Source organism: Monodelphis domestica, chromosome 7 (genome assembly GCF_027887165.1).
Source record: "Monodelphis domestica isolate mMonDom1 chromosome 7, mMonDom1.pri, whole genome shotgun sequence".
NCBI classification, from domain to species: Eukaryota; Metazoa; Chordata; class Mammalia; order Didelphimorphia; family Didelphidae; genus Monodelphis; species Monodelphis domestica.
Genome location: NC_077233.1, coordinates 256089760 through 256109197, shown reverse-complemented (window position 1 = coordinate 256109197; position 19438 = coordinate 256089760). Strand labels below are relative to the sequence as shown.

At 36.3% G+C, this 19438-nt stretch overlaps 1 protein-coding gene and 1 pseudogene across 1 annotated transcript in view; one reads left to right on the top strand and one right to left on the bottom strand.

Moving 5' to 3' along the window:
• Positions 1-19438, top strand: part of FOCAD (focadhesin) — a 384441-nt gene that overhangs the window by 294126 nt on the left and 70877 nt on the right. The window contains 4 exon segments of the mRNA XM_007498068.3: positions 2288-2332; positions 5397-5505; positions 9346-9462; positions 13132-13370. Coding sequence (XP_007498130.2) covers positions 2288-2332; positions 5397-5505; positions 9346-9462; positions 13132-13370 — 510 coding nt within the window.
• Positions 6822-7900, bottom strand: LOC100616869 (sorting nexin-16-like; annotated as a pseudogene).

The following is a 19438-nucleotide window of genomic DNA, read 5'->3' as shown; positions in this document are numbered from 1 at the left end:
CTTTCTTTTGCTCATCATTTGTAATGGGAAGTGAGAAGTTAGGGGAAAGGTACCTATTTAAGAATGGTTACTGTCGTGGGATGTAATTTCTGCCTTAGAACTATAAAGGAAAGACCAGATGACCTGCTAAGAGTCTTCTTTTTAAAAAGACAAAATTTGGAGATTTGGTCATAATTTACATTTATATTTCTTTAGGAACCCTTGGACAAGCAATCAATAGGGGACTTTGGAAAAACTCAGATGATTTTATGTTCCTTTTAATGAAAATTACTCCTTCCCCTTCTGTCTCCCCTATTGCCCTCCACTCCATATTTAGTCAAGGAGTTTTTGTTTTTGGTTTTTTTACCTTGCCTCTTATGTACAACTAAACCACATCAAGACTTTCATTTTGGTGGGGAGGTGTGGAAGAACTCTACTGAATTGGAACTGTTCTGATTTTTTGAATATATTAGCACTAGAATATAGAAAGCAGTCAGAACTGTTTTATCTGTTCTGGAAGAAGTATCCTATCAAAATCAAGCAGTTTTACTAGGGACAACCCAAATGTTTTTAAAAAAAAAAAGTTTTCGGAGTCTTAGCAGATCTGTTTAAAACCAGAAGTCACTTTTAGTTAAAGATTTATACACACACACACACACACGTATACATGTGTGTGTCTATATTTTGATTACTTATGATCTCCACACTTACTAAAATTTAGTATATTAAACAAATAGAAGGGATGTATAATTCTGATTTTTATTGTGACCATAGGACAGAGCATCTCTCTTCATAGTAATATACATATTCCATATTTTACTACAGTAATATTAAATGCAGTGCTAATTTTAGCGAACTTTGCCTTAAATAAATAAAAAAAAATTAGTGAACTTTGCCTTAAATAAATAAATGACATTGACAGAAAGCTTTAAAGGTTAAAGAGTACTTTATATATTTTTATTTGGACTACATAACAATCTTTTGAGGTAGGTGCTCTAGGTATTACCATTCATGTTTTACAGATGAAAAAACTGAGGCTCAGAGATTTTAAATGACTTGTTTATGATAACACAGCTAGTAAGTATTGGAGGCAGGCGTTGAACCCTCATCTTCCCTCCAAATCTAGTACCATTGTTACTATATAACTTTTCTCAAAAAGATGTAAGAATTAGGAGAGAAGAGAAAATATCATCACTTATTGTTTTAGCAGCATTACACAAAAATTCTTTCAGACTCTTTTGTGAGAAAGACAATGATCTAAGAGGAAGAAAACTTAACAAACTGCCCCCTTCCATCCTTTCCCCCTTGCCTTCTTGGAGTTGTTTTATATTTATCTTTCTAGTATTATGAAGAAGTCAGTAAGTTATGCAACACTTATTTTTAAAATACAAAAACATTTATACTCTTTTTTTAGTCCAATGCAATAAACATTTATTAATTACCTATTATGTTCTCGAAAGCAGGAATGCAGAGTTGAAAAATGACCCCATCTTACTCTTTTAAAGAGAGTGCCTTCAAGCCAAATCTTTAAATTAGACATAAGATTCATACCGAAAGAAACTTGGCTCTTCTACCCCTGACCTTTATTTTTAATCACATATTATTGTCACATACTTCAAATTATACCCTTAAGAAATTTGGCCTAAAATATGAGTATCATTTTGGTTATATTAATAATTACATTTTAATACCATAATCTGGCTGGTCTTTCATATTGCTTTCATGGGGGCATCTGGCAGAATAAAAAGAAGAGAGTCTCATTTTGTCTTGAATCAAATAGGAAACTATTGAAATGCTGGTCTGCAGTGCACTAAAAAGTGATCACTCAAATCTTCTAAGAGATGTGAGTACTCTGGCAGCCATTGTTCCAATAAATTCAGATGATCATTGTGTATGGAAGCTTAGCCAGTTTTTTTCTGAAGTATAATAAATGCTGTATCAATTTTTACACACTCTCTTTTATTTTCGGACACTAGATTTTAGTATATTTATTGCTTCGGAAAGCCCTCTGTAAATGCAGGAGGATTAGATTCATACCAACTGTTTTGGCCTTTCATTTCCCGGTACACATTAGAAAGGTCAGTACAGAGCGATTCTGAAGCTAGCTCAGTATCGCTAAGCCAAAAGCAGACATTGACCATGAAGCCCTTCTTAATGGCATCACCGTAACCATCTCACTGTATACTTAATACATTAGTAGTTTAAGATTTAGGGACAAGATCAGCTAGTTCTTATTTATTGAAGAACAAGAGACAAGAGCTTTTTAACTGCAGTACAAGGTATAATAACGGTTCTCTTTTTATTTCAGGGTTAGAGACATGCTGACTGACCAGATCATCAAGTCAGCCTCGAAGTAAGATTTATTTATCTGTAAGAGCCCTATAAAGGGTTTTTTTTAATTCCTCCCTTTTGTCCTGAGTTTCTTATTTATATCATTCACAGGTATGCATACCCTATTTCCCTTGTAGTAGACAATTAAAAAATCTTTCCAATTGTTTTGAAATTAGATTTGTTTTTAACATTTTACAGTCAAATGTATTCTTACTACCTTTCTGTGGCATAAATATACTGAAAATAGAATTTTATGAGTTGTGTATACCAGGCAGAAAGGAAAAAGATACAGTGTTTTCAGTCACAGGATCTTATTATTCACTTAAAAATTATTGAACACCCCCCCCCCCAGCTTTTATAACTATCATTGTTTACCATATTAGGGATAAATCATATGATGATTATAATGATATTTTGACTTTGTGGATCCTCTGAATTAGAGTCTCAAGAACCTCCACAGGTCCCTAGACCTTACTTTGAGAATTGCCCCTTTACTATAAATTGATATAATCTGTAGGCAAATAAAGAAGTTATGGTAGTTTCTTAATATGATACATATACACTCTGTGTACCCTTGATTAGAGCAGAAATGTTTTCATGTAGGTAGGACTGGAATAAAAGCATAACAATCCAGGCATTTAATTAAATGTGTATATCTAGAAAGATGTGGCTCTGTGCCTGCTATTTGTACTGCCCCAACCATCTGTGCTGCCTACTGTCCTACCTGTTTCAGTTTGCATTAAAGGATCCAGGGGCAGTGAGAAATTTTGTCACTTCTTATGAATGAAATGCAAGAAGATGAAGAAAAATCTTCCCCTGCTAATATGGGTCGAGGTCAAGAGAACCTAATGTATCTCTTGTTGACTGGGCACAATTGAATAGGACTGACATTTTGGCTGAATGTAAAAGTTGCTACAGTGACCTAGTCTTCATATAGTCATAGACTTTTTCTTTTGAGGTTTGAAACCACAAAGTTTTTGATTAAAGTAATTTCCTAACTAATCTACTGTCGTCTACAAGAAAAAGATAATTTTTATTGAGAGCTAGGACATTGCTATCTTTAGCTATTTTGTGGATTCTTTATTTCCTCACTTCATGATTATTGGAATTATTGATTATTTTCATTGTATAAGAAGCAAAGCTCACAAAATGTTTATCCTTTAGCAATTCACCAAGTTTTTATTTTTTATGGGAACATTAGTAATGTAACCCCAAGACCAACTGAATAGCCTTAAGTTCGAGTGAAAAGACTACATTGGAAACTAAGAACTTTTTGTATTTCTTATTTTTATCCTTTTTTATGGCACAATAATATTCCTATTTCATTAGTGTAACCATTTTTTAACTATTCCCTTGACAACCGAAAAAGTGTATAATAAGAATAGTACTCTGATCATATTTTTCTTCAAATACAGAAATTATTCTTTCAGTTTGTTAGATGGTTTGATTAGTCATAGTGATAGGTTTTTATTATTCTATTCAGTTGCTAACATGGTCCACTTTGGTAGCAAATGTATGAATTAGGGACGTATATAGCTAGAAATAGTAGCATGCTGGAAGGATCCTCAACAGATTTACATTTAGTGAAGCTAACTGGACCACCTGGAGATCAGATGAATAATTTTGCCCTCCCTGGCAACATGTTTTTGCTAGTTGAGCTAAGTATTTCTTTGACAGACTATGTTAGAAAGATCTAATTTTTAAAATCTCGGTTATACTTCCTGTGCTGTGGTTTTCCTTCATCAGAAAAAAAAGAGTTGGGGACACCCTTGAAAATTCCCAGCCTAACTCCAATAGTGATCATAGAAGTAGGCCAGAAACACAACAAACTATCTTGGTTTTAGTCGTTTTTATGGCTGAGTTTTAACTTTACTGTGGTGAGACAGAGAAATGACTAATTTCTCAGAGTATTTCTTGTGTGAAGGAGACTGATTTTGTTTCAGGGCTATATGGACAATTGGTTCTCCTGCCTATAAGCTAGGTCTAAAGTTTCATTTAATTCAAGAACTCAAAGCTAAGGGTAATTTCATTGATTGATTGATTGATTGATTGATTAAGAGAATTTTTCCATGCTTACATGATTCATGTTCTTTCCCTCCCCTCCTCCCACCCCCTCCCATAGCTGATGTGCAATTCCACTGGGTTTTACATGTGTCATTGATTGAGACCTATTTCCATAGTATTGATATTTGCAATAGTGATCATTTAAAGTCAACATTCCCAATCATATCTTAAGGGTAATTTTAGAACTGGTTTTATCTTCCCCCCCCCCCCCCCCCATTACTGTACTGATTTGGACTCATAATCTTAGTGGGAGCTCTTAATTAGACTAATTGGTTTGGGGAAAATTTTCTGTGAATTTCTGTCATCTTTTTCATCTTCTGAGCCATGTAAGACTAACCCAACAACCATATTTTAAGACCAGGAACATTACAGCAGGAACAAAGATTAGGGTGAACAATTTCTTCAGTGTGATAACAATGAAGTTCCAATAAAATTGGCATTAATTTTCCAGGTCAAATCCAAGACTTTATGACTAATGTAAAAAAAATATCATTTGAATGGTGCGAAAGTGAGTCATTTATACTTTTCATCCAAAGTCCTCACATTGTGAGTTAAAAGGACAGGGAAAAGGTGGATCATATGATTGTTGGGAAAAGTGGCAAGTTGCAAATCTGTTTTGATTCCTGAAGTGGCCCAGCATAAAATAGTTCAACATACTAGTGCACTAATAAAAGGTAGAAGTCATATTGTTCTTACAATTACTCTGTCGGTAAACATTAGCTTTGTCAGATTAAAAGAAATGACTAGAAAATATGCAATTTAAATTTTCTTTTCAGTTGTACACAGAAAAATCACAAATATACATAGATTTGTGTTGAAAAGCATAGGGAAAATCATTTACATTGTATAATTAAAAAAAGATAAAGGAAGAAAAGAGAAAATGAACACATTTATTGGAATATGTAAGGAAATATAAAAGGACTTCATTGATTTCTTCATCCTTGCTGTTCTTTTGTCCTCAAGAGCACCTTCTCTGACTTAATGTTTTAGCATTCTTATTACTATCTTCTTGTCATCAATAGGGAAAGCCCAGTGGTCAAAGGGAATTCACTCCTGGCATTAACCAGTCTTGCTGTTGTTGTATCTAAACATGAAAACAGCCTTTCCTCAGAAACTGATGGGGCACCAGAGGTAAGTATAGGGATACTGAAAATAGTTTCTTATTTTCCTGATCTGATTTTCTGAAAAATAGCATTTTGAAAATTAAAGTCTCAGGAAACATTTATTAAGTGCCTATTATGTTCAAGATGTGTTATTAAGAACTAGGGATAAAAAAATGAACGAGAAAGCTAATCCCTACTTTTTTTCCTACAAAAATGGATAATTACAACTTTATCAGTTTCTTTCCACTTCTAGGGAAAAAAATACACATACACACATACATACATTAATACATATATGCATACAAAGCGTAACACATTAACTTAGTTTTCAAATTATGCATCAGAGTCATTTGAGAATTAATAGCATTAAGCAAAACAGTATGTGCACAAAAATCATGTAATAACTTCTCACTGGGGAAAAAAATACAGGTATTTTCAATAACTACAGGCATGGCCAAAATAAACACGTACCAAATTTCACAAAGCTGATCCACAGAATTCTAAGGCTTTTGTGATAGTAAAATATTAAAAGCACTGTGTAATCTTTCTTACTAACTCCTCTCTCTAATGAAGTTAACCAATTAAACTTGGCACATAGGACTTTTAATTCTTGAAAAGTGCATTACTTGGTTAAATAAATAAATACATTTGAAAAACATAGACCATGATATACTGAAACATCTCAGCTCCATTGAAATAAAAATGCACTGCAATCAAATAAAACTAGTTATTAACTCAGCAAAAAGAATGGCTTTCTCTTTTGCCTATAAATCAGTTATCTTTATATTATGTAAGAACACATTTTCAAAAGAGTACACTTTTATAAGCAGGTAGAAGTATTTTGGGGAAAAGGCAAGCTCATTAAATTTACAATTCAAGAATGAGTAAAAAATAAATGTAATTCAGAATTATAATAATGAAGGATGAGACCATACCATATCCGTTGTTGAATGTTGAAAATTGTTATTACATATAATTGGAAAAATAAAATATCTTTGAATTTAAAAATATGGGTCTAGATTAATATAATCTAGTACCTAATATAATGATAATATAATCTTCACTAGACCTTTGTAATATATTAAGTATAAAGGCTAGATAAAAGCAAATCAGCTTAGATTTCCTGTTTCATTAAGTTATATGTAAGTATACATGTATGTACAATATATGGATAAACATTTCACTTGTGTATCTTTTTTTCTTCAGTAAATGCTTTACAATTCCCATTGTATTTTTTTTTTAAACCCTTACCTTCCGTCTTGGAGTCAATACTGTGTATTATTGGCTCCAAGGCAGAAGAGTGGTAAGGGCCAGGCAATGGGGGTTAAGTGACTTGCCCAGCCATCTATTTTTTAAATAAGTGTTGTTGCTAAAACATAATCCAGTCCAAATTGCTAATCTTCAAAGATAATGGCAGCTGCTCTCAGTCTTCTTCAGTAGCCCAGGCCACTTTGGCTACCTCCATTTCAGTTACTGATTTTTCAGGTTCACAATCACTATAGGCACCCATGGGAATCTAATCAGACCTGTGTTTTTCACCCATCATATCTTGATCTGCTTTAATAGCAGAAGGCTATTTTTCTGATACATTCACCCTATCCTGAAATTCTAAATGTTTCTTCATGTTCTGAAGACCCAATTCTCTTCTTTATAGTGTCTATATGAAGTTGTTTCTCATTTAACAATTTCTTCAGTGATTTCACCTCTTTTTGTCTTTCAAATATTTCTTTTTGTAATCAATAGTTTATTTTTTCCAGAATTTCACAGAAAGCCCTGCTTTCTTCTAGGCTATCAAAATGGACCTGGTAGATCATCGAGACAAAGAAATTCTCTTAACTGCAAGGCAGTTAGCAATGTCTTTGTGACCTACCAAATTCTGTAGGAATGCCTTAAGTCCCAATTGTCTATCTTCTAAGAAATTGGCATTATAGTTATCATTGAACCAGCATTTTGGTGCAAGAGCCAGTCGAAAGCCTGGAAACATTTCTTTCAATTTGTTATTCAGTCGAGAGAAATGAAAACTACCCACCTCTCTTCTGGGCTTCTTCTTAGCACTTTATATACAGCAAATTTAGTCCTTTCTTCCATCCTCATAACCAATATAGTAAGTGTAGAGTGTCTTTCTTCCCAATTCACAGATTCTATACTTTGTTCTTCATTTTTTACTGGCCTAGGAGAATATTTTATGGAAGATTTTACACCTATAAATTTAAACTTAATAAGAAGGCTGCTAGAGACAGAGGAATTGCGGCCCTTCTGATCAGGCATAGCGTTCTTTTTGTAGCTACTCACATTAGAGTTTTCTGGTTGACTTTTGGAAGAAATTGAACTTGAAATATTCCCCCAAAGAAGTATTTCTTTGTTGGAGAATTTGATGAAGAATTTCCTGGAGGAACAGGGATAGGAACATACAGAGTTGCCATCTTTTTTATGAATACTTCAGCAAATCTGCCAACTTCTGCACACTGTTAGAGAGCAAGTTCTAGAGGTGTCATTGTCCTTTTCCTTGAAATTCATTGTCTCAAAGACCCTTGCCTCCCCTTATACACAGATGTTAAACAGCCCCCATGAGAGAAGCTACTGCCATTCCAGAGGGAAATGGAGGCAGTCTCATGTGACCTGGCCCACCAGAGCTCAGCCTGAGCAGCGTCACGTGACCCTCGCCTCACCCGCCCCATCCCACTCTGCTCTGTCTGGGGTCTGCTGAAGCTAGTCCCCTACTTTCAAGGAGCTTACACCCTAATTGGGGAAGATAATATACTAAAGGAAGCTGAAAAGTAAGGGAAGAGGCAATTATACCACGTGTGCATGCAGTGGAGAATTTGGAGAAGTCTGAAATGATAGCAGCCAGATGGGGTCTGGCTTTGGTACTACTTTAACTTTCATGACTTCCATTGCCCAAGCTGTATCCCCGTCATTTTCAAGTCTCCTCTCTATTTATATCTAGTTTAGATCTATCTGAAATAAGAATCTCTTCTATAGAAGCCAGAAAAAATGGTCATCTTGCCTATACTTGAAGACCTCATGTGATGGGAGAATTCTGAATCACTGGCTGACGGAACTCCTTCCAATTGTGAAGGATTTTCTCTTAGTTCAAGACTAAATTTGACACCCTTCTTCTCTATGCCCTCTCCTCCTGCAAGTTGTTATTGTTCTCTTTCTTTGTGAAAATATTTTGACTTCTGTTTTTCATTTAATTTTCTGTGAATGGGTTTCCCTCCTAGAAAACAAGGACATTTTACTTTTGGCCTTGTATCTTCAGTGCCCACACACAGTGCTATTAAATTGGTATGTTCTAAGTAACTTTAATGTTTATTTAATTGAATCCGTACACCTCATCAACATGGTTTTTGGGACTCATGCTTATGAGCTCTTTTGGCCACAAATAAAAGGTACTGTTGCATGAGAATCAAATCAGCTTTCTGATAGAAAGCCTTTGGTAACCAGTAAATTCACTTCACTTTTTTTCTATTTTTTTTTTAGACTTTTAGCTTGACTTTTGGCCTTTAGCTATTTTAGCTATATTAACTAAATAATAATATTATTTATAAAAGTCCTGACAGAAGTGTGAACTGCTTCTAGAATTTATGCAAGTTAATGATTAGGGGAGCAGTTGGGTGGCTCAGTGGATTGAGAGCCAGGCCTAGAGACAGGAGGTCCTGAGTTCAAATATGGCTTCTGATACTTCTTAGCTGTGGGGCCCTGGATAAGTCACTTAACCAGTTGCCTAGCTCTTGCCACTCTTCTGCCTTGGAGCCAACACAGAGTATTGATTCTAAGACGGAAGGCAAGGGTTTTAAAAAACAAGTTAATGGTTCATGGTCCATTCCTTATTTTCCATTCTTATTTTTTTCCTCTTTCTCTCTAGATTGAACCTGATTTCCTTCCCATGAAACAGTGGATTTCTATGGTGGTCAATACCCTCTTAGTAATTGTGGACAGCCATCACCAGCCCAAGGGACAAGTCTTCTCCTGGTTCTATCACGTATGTGTGAAAGCAAGAGAAAATTTTAAAGCAAGCTTGGGAGTCTTGAGAATTCAAAATTGTTATTTATTGTTACTTATTAAGAGTTATAAAATGAAACATTTTCTGTAACATTTTACTTCCTCTTCATCCTCTTTTGCTGAAAGCATTTGTGCAAGCTGGTAATATGTTGCTTTCCAAATAACATCATTTTAATCTTAGCCCATCCCCATCCATTTATTAGAGAATTATTTTAGTCATGGGACAAACAGCTGAGCAGAGAGGATTAGAGCTAGTTGGGTTAAAAATAAAGAACAGGTTCTGAATTGTTACTAAGATCATGAATTTAACCTTAAAGTCTTGTTACCCTCATATTCTTTTTATAATTTATAATTTTTATAACCTCTTGCTTTCAATTGGTCCTGGTATGTTTTTGGAGCTGGTCTTTAAAATTTAAAGGGGAAATTGAATTATTTGTTTCTATTGGATGACATTGGTAGGCCAGTTAATTCAGAGGGGACATTCCTTCCTAATAACTTGTTTTCTATTACAAATGTTTCCATTAGTCCTTTAATTAATGATGAGAAAAAGGTTTAGAAGCTTATGTGGTTATTTTTGATGTAGCTATCAGGTTTACATTCTTGGAAGGGCAGACTATTATATAAAATTTTTAATGCATACAAATTTCTTAAAGTTTATAGGCTTCTTGGGAACAAATAAAATTCTCCTTACTAACCTCCTAGAGTGCATTTCAGATGAAAAATTTGATGCTTTTGCTTTGTCCTCACCCCACGCCTGATTTCAGAAGGGCTTTTTCCTTTTCCAACTGTCTTAGGAGCTAGGCATTTTGAGTAGTTCTCTCTTAACTTGCCTTTCTAAATCTTCATTCTATCCTCAATCTACTGGGGTAGTCCTAGCTGCTTTCAAATATGCTCAGGTTTTCTCTGTCCTTAAAAAACCTTGACTTGGCCTTGCCATCCCCTCAAGCCACTGTCTTATATCTGTACTTCCTTTTACAACGTATAAGAAGACATTGTCCTTACATTTTCCCACTATCTTATCATTCAGCAGAAACATCCATCTTCAGAGTTAACCAAGGCCCAAGGCCTCCTCTCAATAATCTTCTTTTTTTAACCTATAGCATTTGGCATTGGATGTTCTGTCCCCATTGTGTTTCCCTAATGCTCTTCTCTCTTTGCTCCCCTTTTACCTGTCATTAATATTTTAACTAACAATGAGGGTTTTCTAGTGCTTCATCTAGAACCCCTTTCTCTTTCCTTACCCCACACATCAATGCCCATGGGCTTAATTATCCTTTCTCAGCAGATGGCTCCCAGATCTATTTATTTAGCTTTAGTCTCTCTCCAGAGGTCCTGTCCCACATCAGCATCTTCATGTGAGGCATTTCTGCATCTCAAACTCGTCAAGTCCAAAGCAGAGTTCATTGCCTTTCTTCCTCTATTTCTTACTAACTACCCCACTATCCTTCTAATTGCATAGATTCACAATCTCGTGAGTCATCCTGGACGCTTTACTCTCCCTTCCCAAATCTAATTTCTTTCCAAGTCTTATCTATTTTATCTTCTGCATCATCTCTCACATGTTTCCTTCCCTCCACTCTCCTACGTACTTGCTAAGCCAATCTATATTTTGTATATCTTCCAAACTAATATTCCTTGATCACAGCCCTGACCTGTTAAAAAAACCTCCAGTGTTTTCCTTTGACCTCCTAAGTAAAACACAAGCTCTGCAGCTTTGCACCTAAAACCTTTCACAATATGGTTTCCTGCCTTTCTTTCCAAACTTATTAACATTACTTAACTTGGCCAAACTGATCTTATTGTCCTTCACTAGTGGCATTCTATAGACCATCTCTGTACTCTTGTGCCATCTGAGCTCTGTCCCTAGTAGTTCCTACCCTTCCCCCTTGCCTCATAGAATGCTCAGCTTCCTTCAAGTTCATCTTTTACATGAGACCTGTCTTTGTCTTCATGCATAATCCACGTTTCATCTTTTACCTTCCAAATTCATTACCTTTCATATGCTTTCGATATAGTAAATATGTTTTTTTTTCTCCCAATAAAATGGCAGTTGTTTGAGTTCAAAGAATATTTGTTTTTTATCTTCATACTTTTAGGACCTATTCTAGTAATTGTTACATAGGTGGTATTTAATGCTTATTAATGGATTTTTATTGTTTATAGCACTTAAAGCTTATAGACTGAATGGTAAAATATTTCTTAGTTCTCTATAACTCCAAGTGGTTGTATTGACTTTTAAGGTATATATGAAAAGGTACAGTATAAAACAGTAGAGAATGACAAATGAAACTATTTTTGCTCCCATTTGACATATATTTATAAATTTGTATAACATTGTAAACTCTATTATCTTAGACTTCTTGTAGATATTTTCATGTGCCTGTTCCACTGTTTTATTTACATTATCATTTTCTTTCCCCCTAATTACATAAAACATGTAGTATAGATAACTCTTAAATTCCATTTTGAATATTTGTTCCTTTGTAACTAGAGAGTTTTAGGATTTTTACTTCCTTTCTAATTAAAAGGAATTAATTCTTTATAGGAAATAATCCATCTACTTACTGGGAATTGTTCCCACCAAAATTTTAGGAGATGTGCCAATAGTTTTCCATACTATATATGAACCCTTTCTGCTGTTACTGTGATTTTTTTTCTTGTTTGTTTTGGTTTTTTGCTCCCACATAATGCCTAACTTGATAGAATCACATTTATTATGTGGCTTAGTCTGTCCCAAACATGACTTGCTTAACAGTTCTTCCACTTAAGTTTTCCTATAAAGAAGCTTTCAAAACTGAAATATAATGAATACTGCCCTCAGATTGGACGGCAAGTGAATTGGCACCTTTAAAGGCCAGGAAGTTTTCTTTTACTTGTTTGTCTTTCAAGTTGACTTCAAATTAGAAAGTAAATGATCACTTTCTGAGACCAAAAGCTGACCCCAAATCTTCCCTCAAATAAGCATTATGTTCTAATTCTCTGTAGTTGTGTGAGAACATAAACCATCCCACAGAAACACTTTGGCAATTTTGTAGTAGTAGCCCTGTTGGTTAAAAGTTTCTCATATAATATAGTCCTTCGTGAAGAAAATAGTCTTCCATTTAAAGACTTAAAAATAATTAATTACTCTCCCTTCCTCCCTTCCTCCCTTCCTCCCTCCCTCCCTTCCTTCCTCCCTTCCTCCCTTCCTCCCTTCCTCCCTTCCTCCCTCCCTCCCTCCCTTCCTTCCTTCCTTCCTTCCTTCCTTCCTTCCTTCCTTCCTTCCTTCCTTCCTTCCTTCCTTCCTTCCTTCCTTCCTTCCTTCCTTCCTTCCTTCCTTCCTTCCTTCCTTCCTTCCTTCCTTCCTTCCTTCCTTCCTTCCTTCCTTCCTTCCTTCCTTCCTCCCTCCCTCCCTCCCTCCCTCCCTCCCTCCCTCCCTCCCTCCCTCCCTCCCTCCCTCCCTTCCTTCCTTCCATCCCTCCCTTTCTCCATTGCTTCCTTCATCTCCCCCTCCCTCCTTTCCTTCCTTTCTTCCTCCTTCCCTCCCTTCCTCCCTCCATCCCTCCCTTTCTCCGTTGCTTCCTTCATTCCCCCCTCCCTCCTTTCCTTCCTTCTTCTCTCCTTCCTACCTTCCTCCCTTCTTTCCTTCCTCTTTTTTCTTTCTACCTAGAAATCATACTCTGGTGAAAACACAGCTAGTGCCATTGCTCGTTCCTGTGCTGCCATGGCCTTATCCCTCCTGGTTCCAGTTTTCATTTTGTCTTGCAAGGAGAAGGTGGAAGAAGTTTTGAGTATGTTGACTGCTAGATTACCTGGGAAACCAAGTGCAGATGAGTCTCAAGCCGTTCAAATCCACATGGGCCTTGCTTTGGGGATGTTTATCTCTCGTTTGTGTGAGGAGAAAGTCAGGTATGGTTTATTCAAATGCTACTGATTCCCCTTTTGTGAATAGTTTGTTGATGGGAGGTGGGAGAGGGCTGGCAGTGGTTGGTCTGACTCTGTGATTTCATCCGAGTAGAGAATGTCTGTGGTTGGAGACTCTCTTCATTAATATCAACCAGCAACTTACCTGCAAGTTAGTCTTCACGTTGGCTGGTGCACTTACATTAGTTGCTCCCTGCTTTTCTTACCTTTCCATCCATCTATTTTTCTATGTACTTGTTTACTACATGCAATAAAACTAAATAGTCATCTCTTACTTTGCTTTCCTCTGAGCCTCTGAACTTTTGGCAAGGAGGAACCGAACACTCTTTTTCTCCCAAATTCCTGGTCTTACTATCTCATGTGTCCTGAGATATCCTTCAGTATGCAGACCTCAGATATTTTTAAATCCCTCTGTTTAGTCATTCGCCCTGTGTATGTCAGTTAGATGAGCACAACATAGTCTCTAATTTAAGGAGATTTTAGAGTAAAGTTCTTTTAGCTTTTGTATAGCAACTATGCCTCTATCCTGAATAGCATTGTACATTGAGAGCTAGGGGCACAGTTCCTTAATTAAGCCAACAGCATTCTCACAAAGCATGTCGATCGTGTACCCCAGTTGCTGCAGAATTTTGTGCTATAGTGGATTCCTGAAGAACTACTTGATAAATGTTCCTTTTTTTAAACCAATGATCTGATATACATTTTTAAGATGGTCAGATAATGAGTTTCATCAGTTGCTGTTAAACTCTATGCCTTATTCAAATAGATGGCTCTCTTTTGGACAGTTAGCTGAGCTCTTAAATAGAGGAAGTCATGAGAGATCCCAAGACCCAGGTGGAAAATTCCACCAAGTGGGGAAATTTTCCTTGGAATACCACCATTTCGGATTTCACATTGGCATTACCAAATTCCCAGTTTTTAGGCAAATACTGGTATAGTATAATTTCTTACATCAAGACCAATGGTTCTTAAACTTTTTGGTTTCAGAAGTCTTTTATTCTCTTAAAAATTACTATTTACTCCAATTATTTTTTATTTACATGCATTAATATCTATCCGCATTTATAGTACTAGGTATTAGAACTGATAAAAATTTAGATGTTTTAACTCATTTAAGAAAAACACTAGTAAACTTATGTTACTATAAAAATATTAAGAGGAATAAAAATCTTTTCTAAAACAAGAATATGGATATTGTTTTACATTGCTTTGCAAAGTTGTTTTGTGTAAATATCTACCTCAGAGGGCAACTGGGTTGCTCAGTGGATTGGGAGCCAGGCCTACAGACAGGAGGTCCTGGGTTCCAATTTGACTTCAGACACTGCCTAGCATTGTGACTCTGGGCAAATCACTTAACCCCTTACTATTCTTCTGCCTTAGAACCAATGCACAGTATTGATTCTAAAATGAAAGGTAATTGTTTAAAAAATAAATTAAATAAATAAAATGTTTACCTTGATAGAAGACAACTAGATTGTCATTTCTTTCTACATTAAATTTATTGTGGTGGGGGGCAGCTGGGTAGCTCAGTGGATTGAGAGCCAGGCCTAGAGTTGGGAGGTCCTAGGTTCAGATCTGGCCTCAGACACTTCCCAGCTGTGTGACTCTGGGCAAGTCACTTGACCCCCATGGCCTATCCCTTACCATTCTTCTGCCTTGGAGCCAATACACAGTATTGATTCCAAGACAGAAAGTCAGGGTTTTTATGTTAAAAAAAAAAAATTTAAAAAAATTGTTGTGGTGTCATTTTAGTTGCAGTATAAAAAGGAACACCCTACTCCCTCCCATATGGATAGATAGATAGTTGGAAAGAGAGAAGCTTTTGTAATATATAGTGCCCTCATATTATTATAATAATAGTTTTGAACTCACAGACCTATGAAAAGGCTCTGGCGACTATACCTTGAGACCTACTATGATGTAGGCCTCTTGGAGTCAATCACTTTGCAAATATGAATATTTTTATGACTGAGAGAGATAATTTAGTACACTTTCCTTGAATAACACAAGGATTAAAGGGCATCTCATGGAACACAAGATTTACTTATTGTGTAAACCCACAGGCTTGGTTTTGTTTTAGTCCTGGATGAACTAAAATAGATGATGTCAGGTTAAAATAAATAATCATAATAAACAAACAAACAAATAAATAAATAAATAATGAATGAATGAATAAATAAATAAATAAACGAATAAAATAAATAAATAAATAAATAAAAATAAAGTTTTCTCCAATTTACATGTATGCAAAAATTATTGAGGAACAAATGAGTTTAGGAAAAGCATTTAAATTTTTAAATAATCAATTTTAGCTTTTAGAAAAAGTGCCCCATGGTTGAGCGAAAAGGGAAAAAAACTGAAATGAAAGAGTAAGGTCATCTGGCTGACTGTGGGAGAACTCTAGGGAGAAGACTTGATTGCTTTAAGGTTATTTTAATTGTACACAAACACCAGGTTAAGTTTCAGAGTCTATGAAGTGTGGGTTAACTACACAGACCCACTGGAGTAAGTTGTGTTATTTTGTCAACATGGCTCAGTCCTCTTTAGGATTCTGCACCACCTAATAGTTGAGAGATGAAACTACTTTTTCATGGGAATTCGGAGATTTAGATGTTCACTCTATTTGAAAGAAGACATTTTCATAAAGAGGCAATGTCAGATGGAGAAGTATTTGACTGAGTAAGGACAAGATTCAAACCCACCTCTGATATAGGTTCACTGTGGGATATGGAATCAGTCACTTAGCCTCTCTGTGTCCGTGGCACCTTTCTTGGGCTTACTGGACAAAATACCGGACACACCGTGATCTCTGTTTGTGGAAGGACTTCTCTCTTACTGATGTCATCACAGATCTTAACATTTCAACGTGATTTTATTTTATATGTCGAGTCATCTTCATTTGCTTTTATGATCTCCCCTTTTTACTTGCGATTAACAACGGAGTCTTGAAAAGTCAGACTGCAGCAATTTTAGACGTCTCCTCTTGGAGGGGAGTTTACCAAGTAGAGAAAGCTTAACCGTAGTAGATAGGTAAACCCTGAGATATTGGGAGGTCAGTACGTACAATTAACTTAAGGAAAGGGATCCAACCTCAGTGACAGCGCTCCTTTAGGAAAGAACCTTTAGATAGAGGAGCCAAGAAGAATGGATCGGTGACAGGAAGGGATTTTCTCCCTGTCTCTCTCCTCCTTCACCTCCCCTTCTTTTCCCTTCTGTCTCTCTTTCACTTCTTCCATCCCTTCTTTTCCCTTCTGTCTCTCTCTCTCTTCAGTCCGTACCTGTGATTTCTTCAGTGTGGTGGGAAGTTTCCTGTACCCTGGAGATTAGCCACCGTCTCCTCAAATGGCATCTTGAGGCTGTTGTTTGACAGGCTGGTGAGAGGGATACAGATTCTCCTAAGCCTTGTGGCGAGACTGTTTCAATGTCAAAGCTTTAACTCGGGCTTTCCTGGGTTCCTGTGAGGACAGCTCTGTATCCCTGACACTATGCGTGCTGCCTCTCTTTCTTTGTTTTTATTCGCTTGTTTTAGTCATGTCCAATTCTTCATACCCCTACTTTGGGCTTTCTTGGCAAAAATATTGGAATGCTTTAGCATGTCCTTCAGTAGCTTATTTTATAGATGAGGAAACCATGGCAAATAGGGTGAAGTGACTTGCCCAGGGTCACACAGCTAGGAAATGTCCACGTCCAGATTTGTAGTCTAGAAGATAAATCTTTGTGACTTGAGGCGAGGCACTCTATCCAGTGTGCTACCTCGTTACCCTTCTTTCTTTAAGGCCTTTAAAAAAAACCAGTTTTTAGGAATAAAGGCAACACCTCATGGCTCTGGGTGACTTCTGCTTTGAAATGAGATGCTAAATAGCTTATTAGTTAGAGGATTATGCTCTTATTGTTTCGTGGATGTGGCCTGCTCACAAGGAATGGCATTAGTCTTGATCTCGGTTCAGAGAATACCTTTTGCCACTTTGTATTTGCAGGATATCCTGAGAAAGGCTACCAGAGACAAAATGTAATAATAATAGCTTTCATTTATAGTATTTTACTGTTTGCAAAATACTTTACAAATTTTATCTCATTTTTATCCCCATCACCTGATAGGTGGTAGTGGTGGTAAATGCAGACTGGAAAACTGAGGCAGACAGCTTAGGTGACTTGCCTAGGGTCACACAACTAGTAAGTATCTAAGACCGTATTTGAACTCAGGTTTTCTGTGCCCTAGGTCCAGCATTCTATCCTGCACCACCTTTGAATTCTCGTTTCTTTTATAATCACTGAATTGACTTAGTATTCGCTCCAGTGTCCATGTTTTTCCCTTGTTCAGTACAATCTTCCTATTCATTCTGAGCTTCTCTTTACTAGTACTAATATTCTAGCTGGAAATGTGATTTTGTAATTTCTGGTAGCTGATCTTGTGAAGGATCTACCCTTTGGTTAGAATACAGTTTTTACTTTTTTGCTTTATAAAGGATGAACGAAACAATTTGGAGCACATAATTAGCTATTCAGCAAAGGAATTCTTTTTTTTTTTTTAAGAGGCAGAAAACTTTGAAGGCTGTTGACTCTACATAATTATCCAGTGATATCAAATGAGCTGCAGGAAAGCCAAAGAAACCTCTTGGGGGAACAGAATTAGAACACAATGTTAACTATCAGGGACAAAAGTCAATTTCCTATAAAGATAGTTATGTCAGCCGAGCAGCTTTTCCTTTGATTCTCAGGACTTGGCTCTTTGAAAGAACGCCCTTAAAATTTAAGTTCTGTGCTGGAATTTGTTCAGAAAAGGCTCCAAATTGAACTCTGCAATTTTGGAGCACCAAAACCTCTTAGGGCTCTCAGTTGATTACAAATAGGATTTGTAGGTTGAACCTCTTGAGAATTCTTCTCAGATGTTCCACAATGTCTTATTCCCCCCAAACCCTTTAACATTTTCTTAATTCTTTGTTAAGGCTATCGAAAGGGAAGAGAAACAGTGGGACTTTTGCTGAAAAATGAAATACCTTGCCTCAAGCAAAACCACCTGTTTCTTAGCCTGTGAATAAATTATTAAAAATCTATGCATGTTAGCTTTGTTTGTGATAAATTAATGGTGAGGGTTGTAAGGCAAGCATAAAAGGAAAGCTGAAGGAACCCCTTGACAATAAAGGTGTTGATGAAAAAAAATCACAATTCCCACCTGGAAAAATTACCAGAGATGTCTTAATAATACGAATACTGTACTTGGAACCACATCATTTAAAAGGCTGGAAGTTGAGAAGCATAAAGTTATACAGATCATTTCAATTTTTGCCTTTCCCCCATTTTTTCTGAGGTTCAACTGCCATATTAAAAGGTGAAATTTGTAATAACAGGTTTTATAGGGGAGGGTGGTTTGGGGCAGGCTTTGGGAATGGCAGCCTAGGGACGTTGGCAGATTTCCAGTAGTATTTCACCTACGAGGTTATTAGTTGGCTTACAAGTTCACTTTGCTTTGGTCTTCAGATTTTAATGATTTGAAACTGAATAAACAACCTCTCTCTTCTCAAAATGGAGAACTTGAACAAAAACAAGAGCTTAAAGGTTTATTGTAAAAAAATTCAGTCTGGCAGAGTGGCTAGAGGACTGACCCCATAGTCCAAAAGACATAATCCAAAAGTTCATAGTGGCTGTGTGACCTTGGAGAAGTCCCTCACTGTGAGCTCTCCAAAACAAAAGAAACTGCAGGTCAGTTTGAAATAAAGAAGGAAGAAAGGGAGGATCTAGGGTAAAAAAGGAAGGAATCATAAATGCAAATGGTATTGACTTTGTTATTCATAGTTGTAAGAATAAATGAATTTGAAAATTTAAAAAAAAAACTGTGATTTTATTAGCAAGGGAGGACCTATCAACACACAGACCATAAACTATATATTTGTTATGAGATAAGTTCTAGAGTTAGTTGCCTCTGGCACATAGAGGATGAATGACTTGCCCAGGATCATATAGCTCTTAAACCCTGCATAGTTCAGATGAATTTATGCATCCAGTGTGGTTTTCTCTTTACAAAGAGGACTACATTTTAGTTTGTAGGACAAATA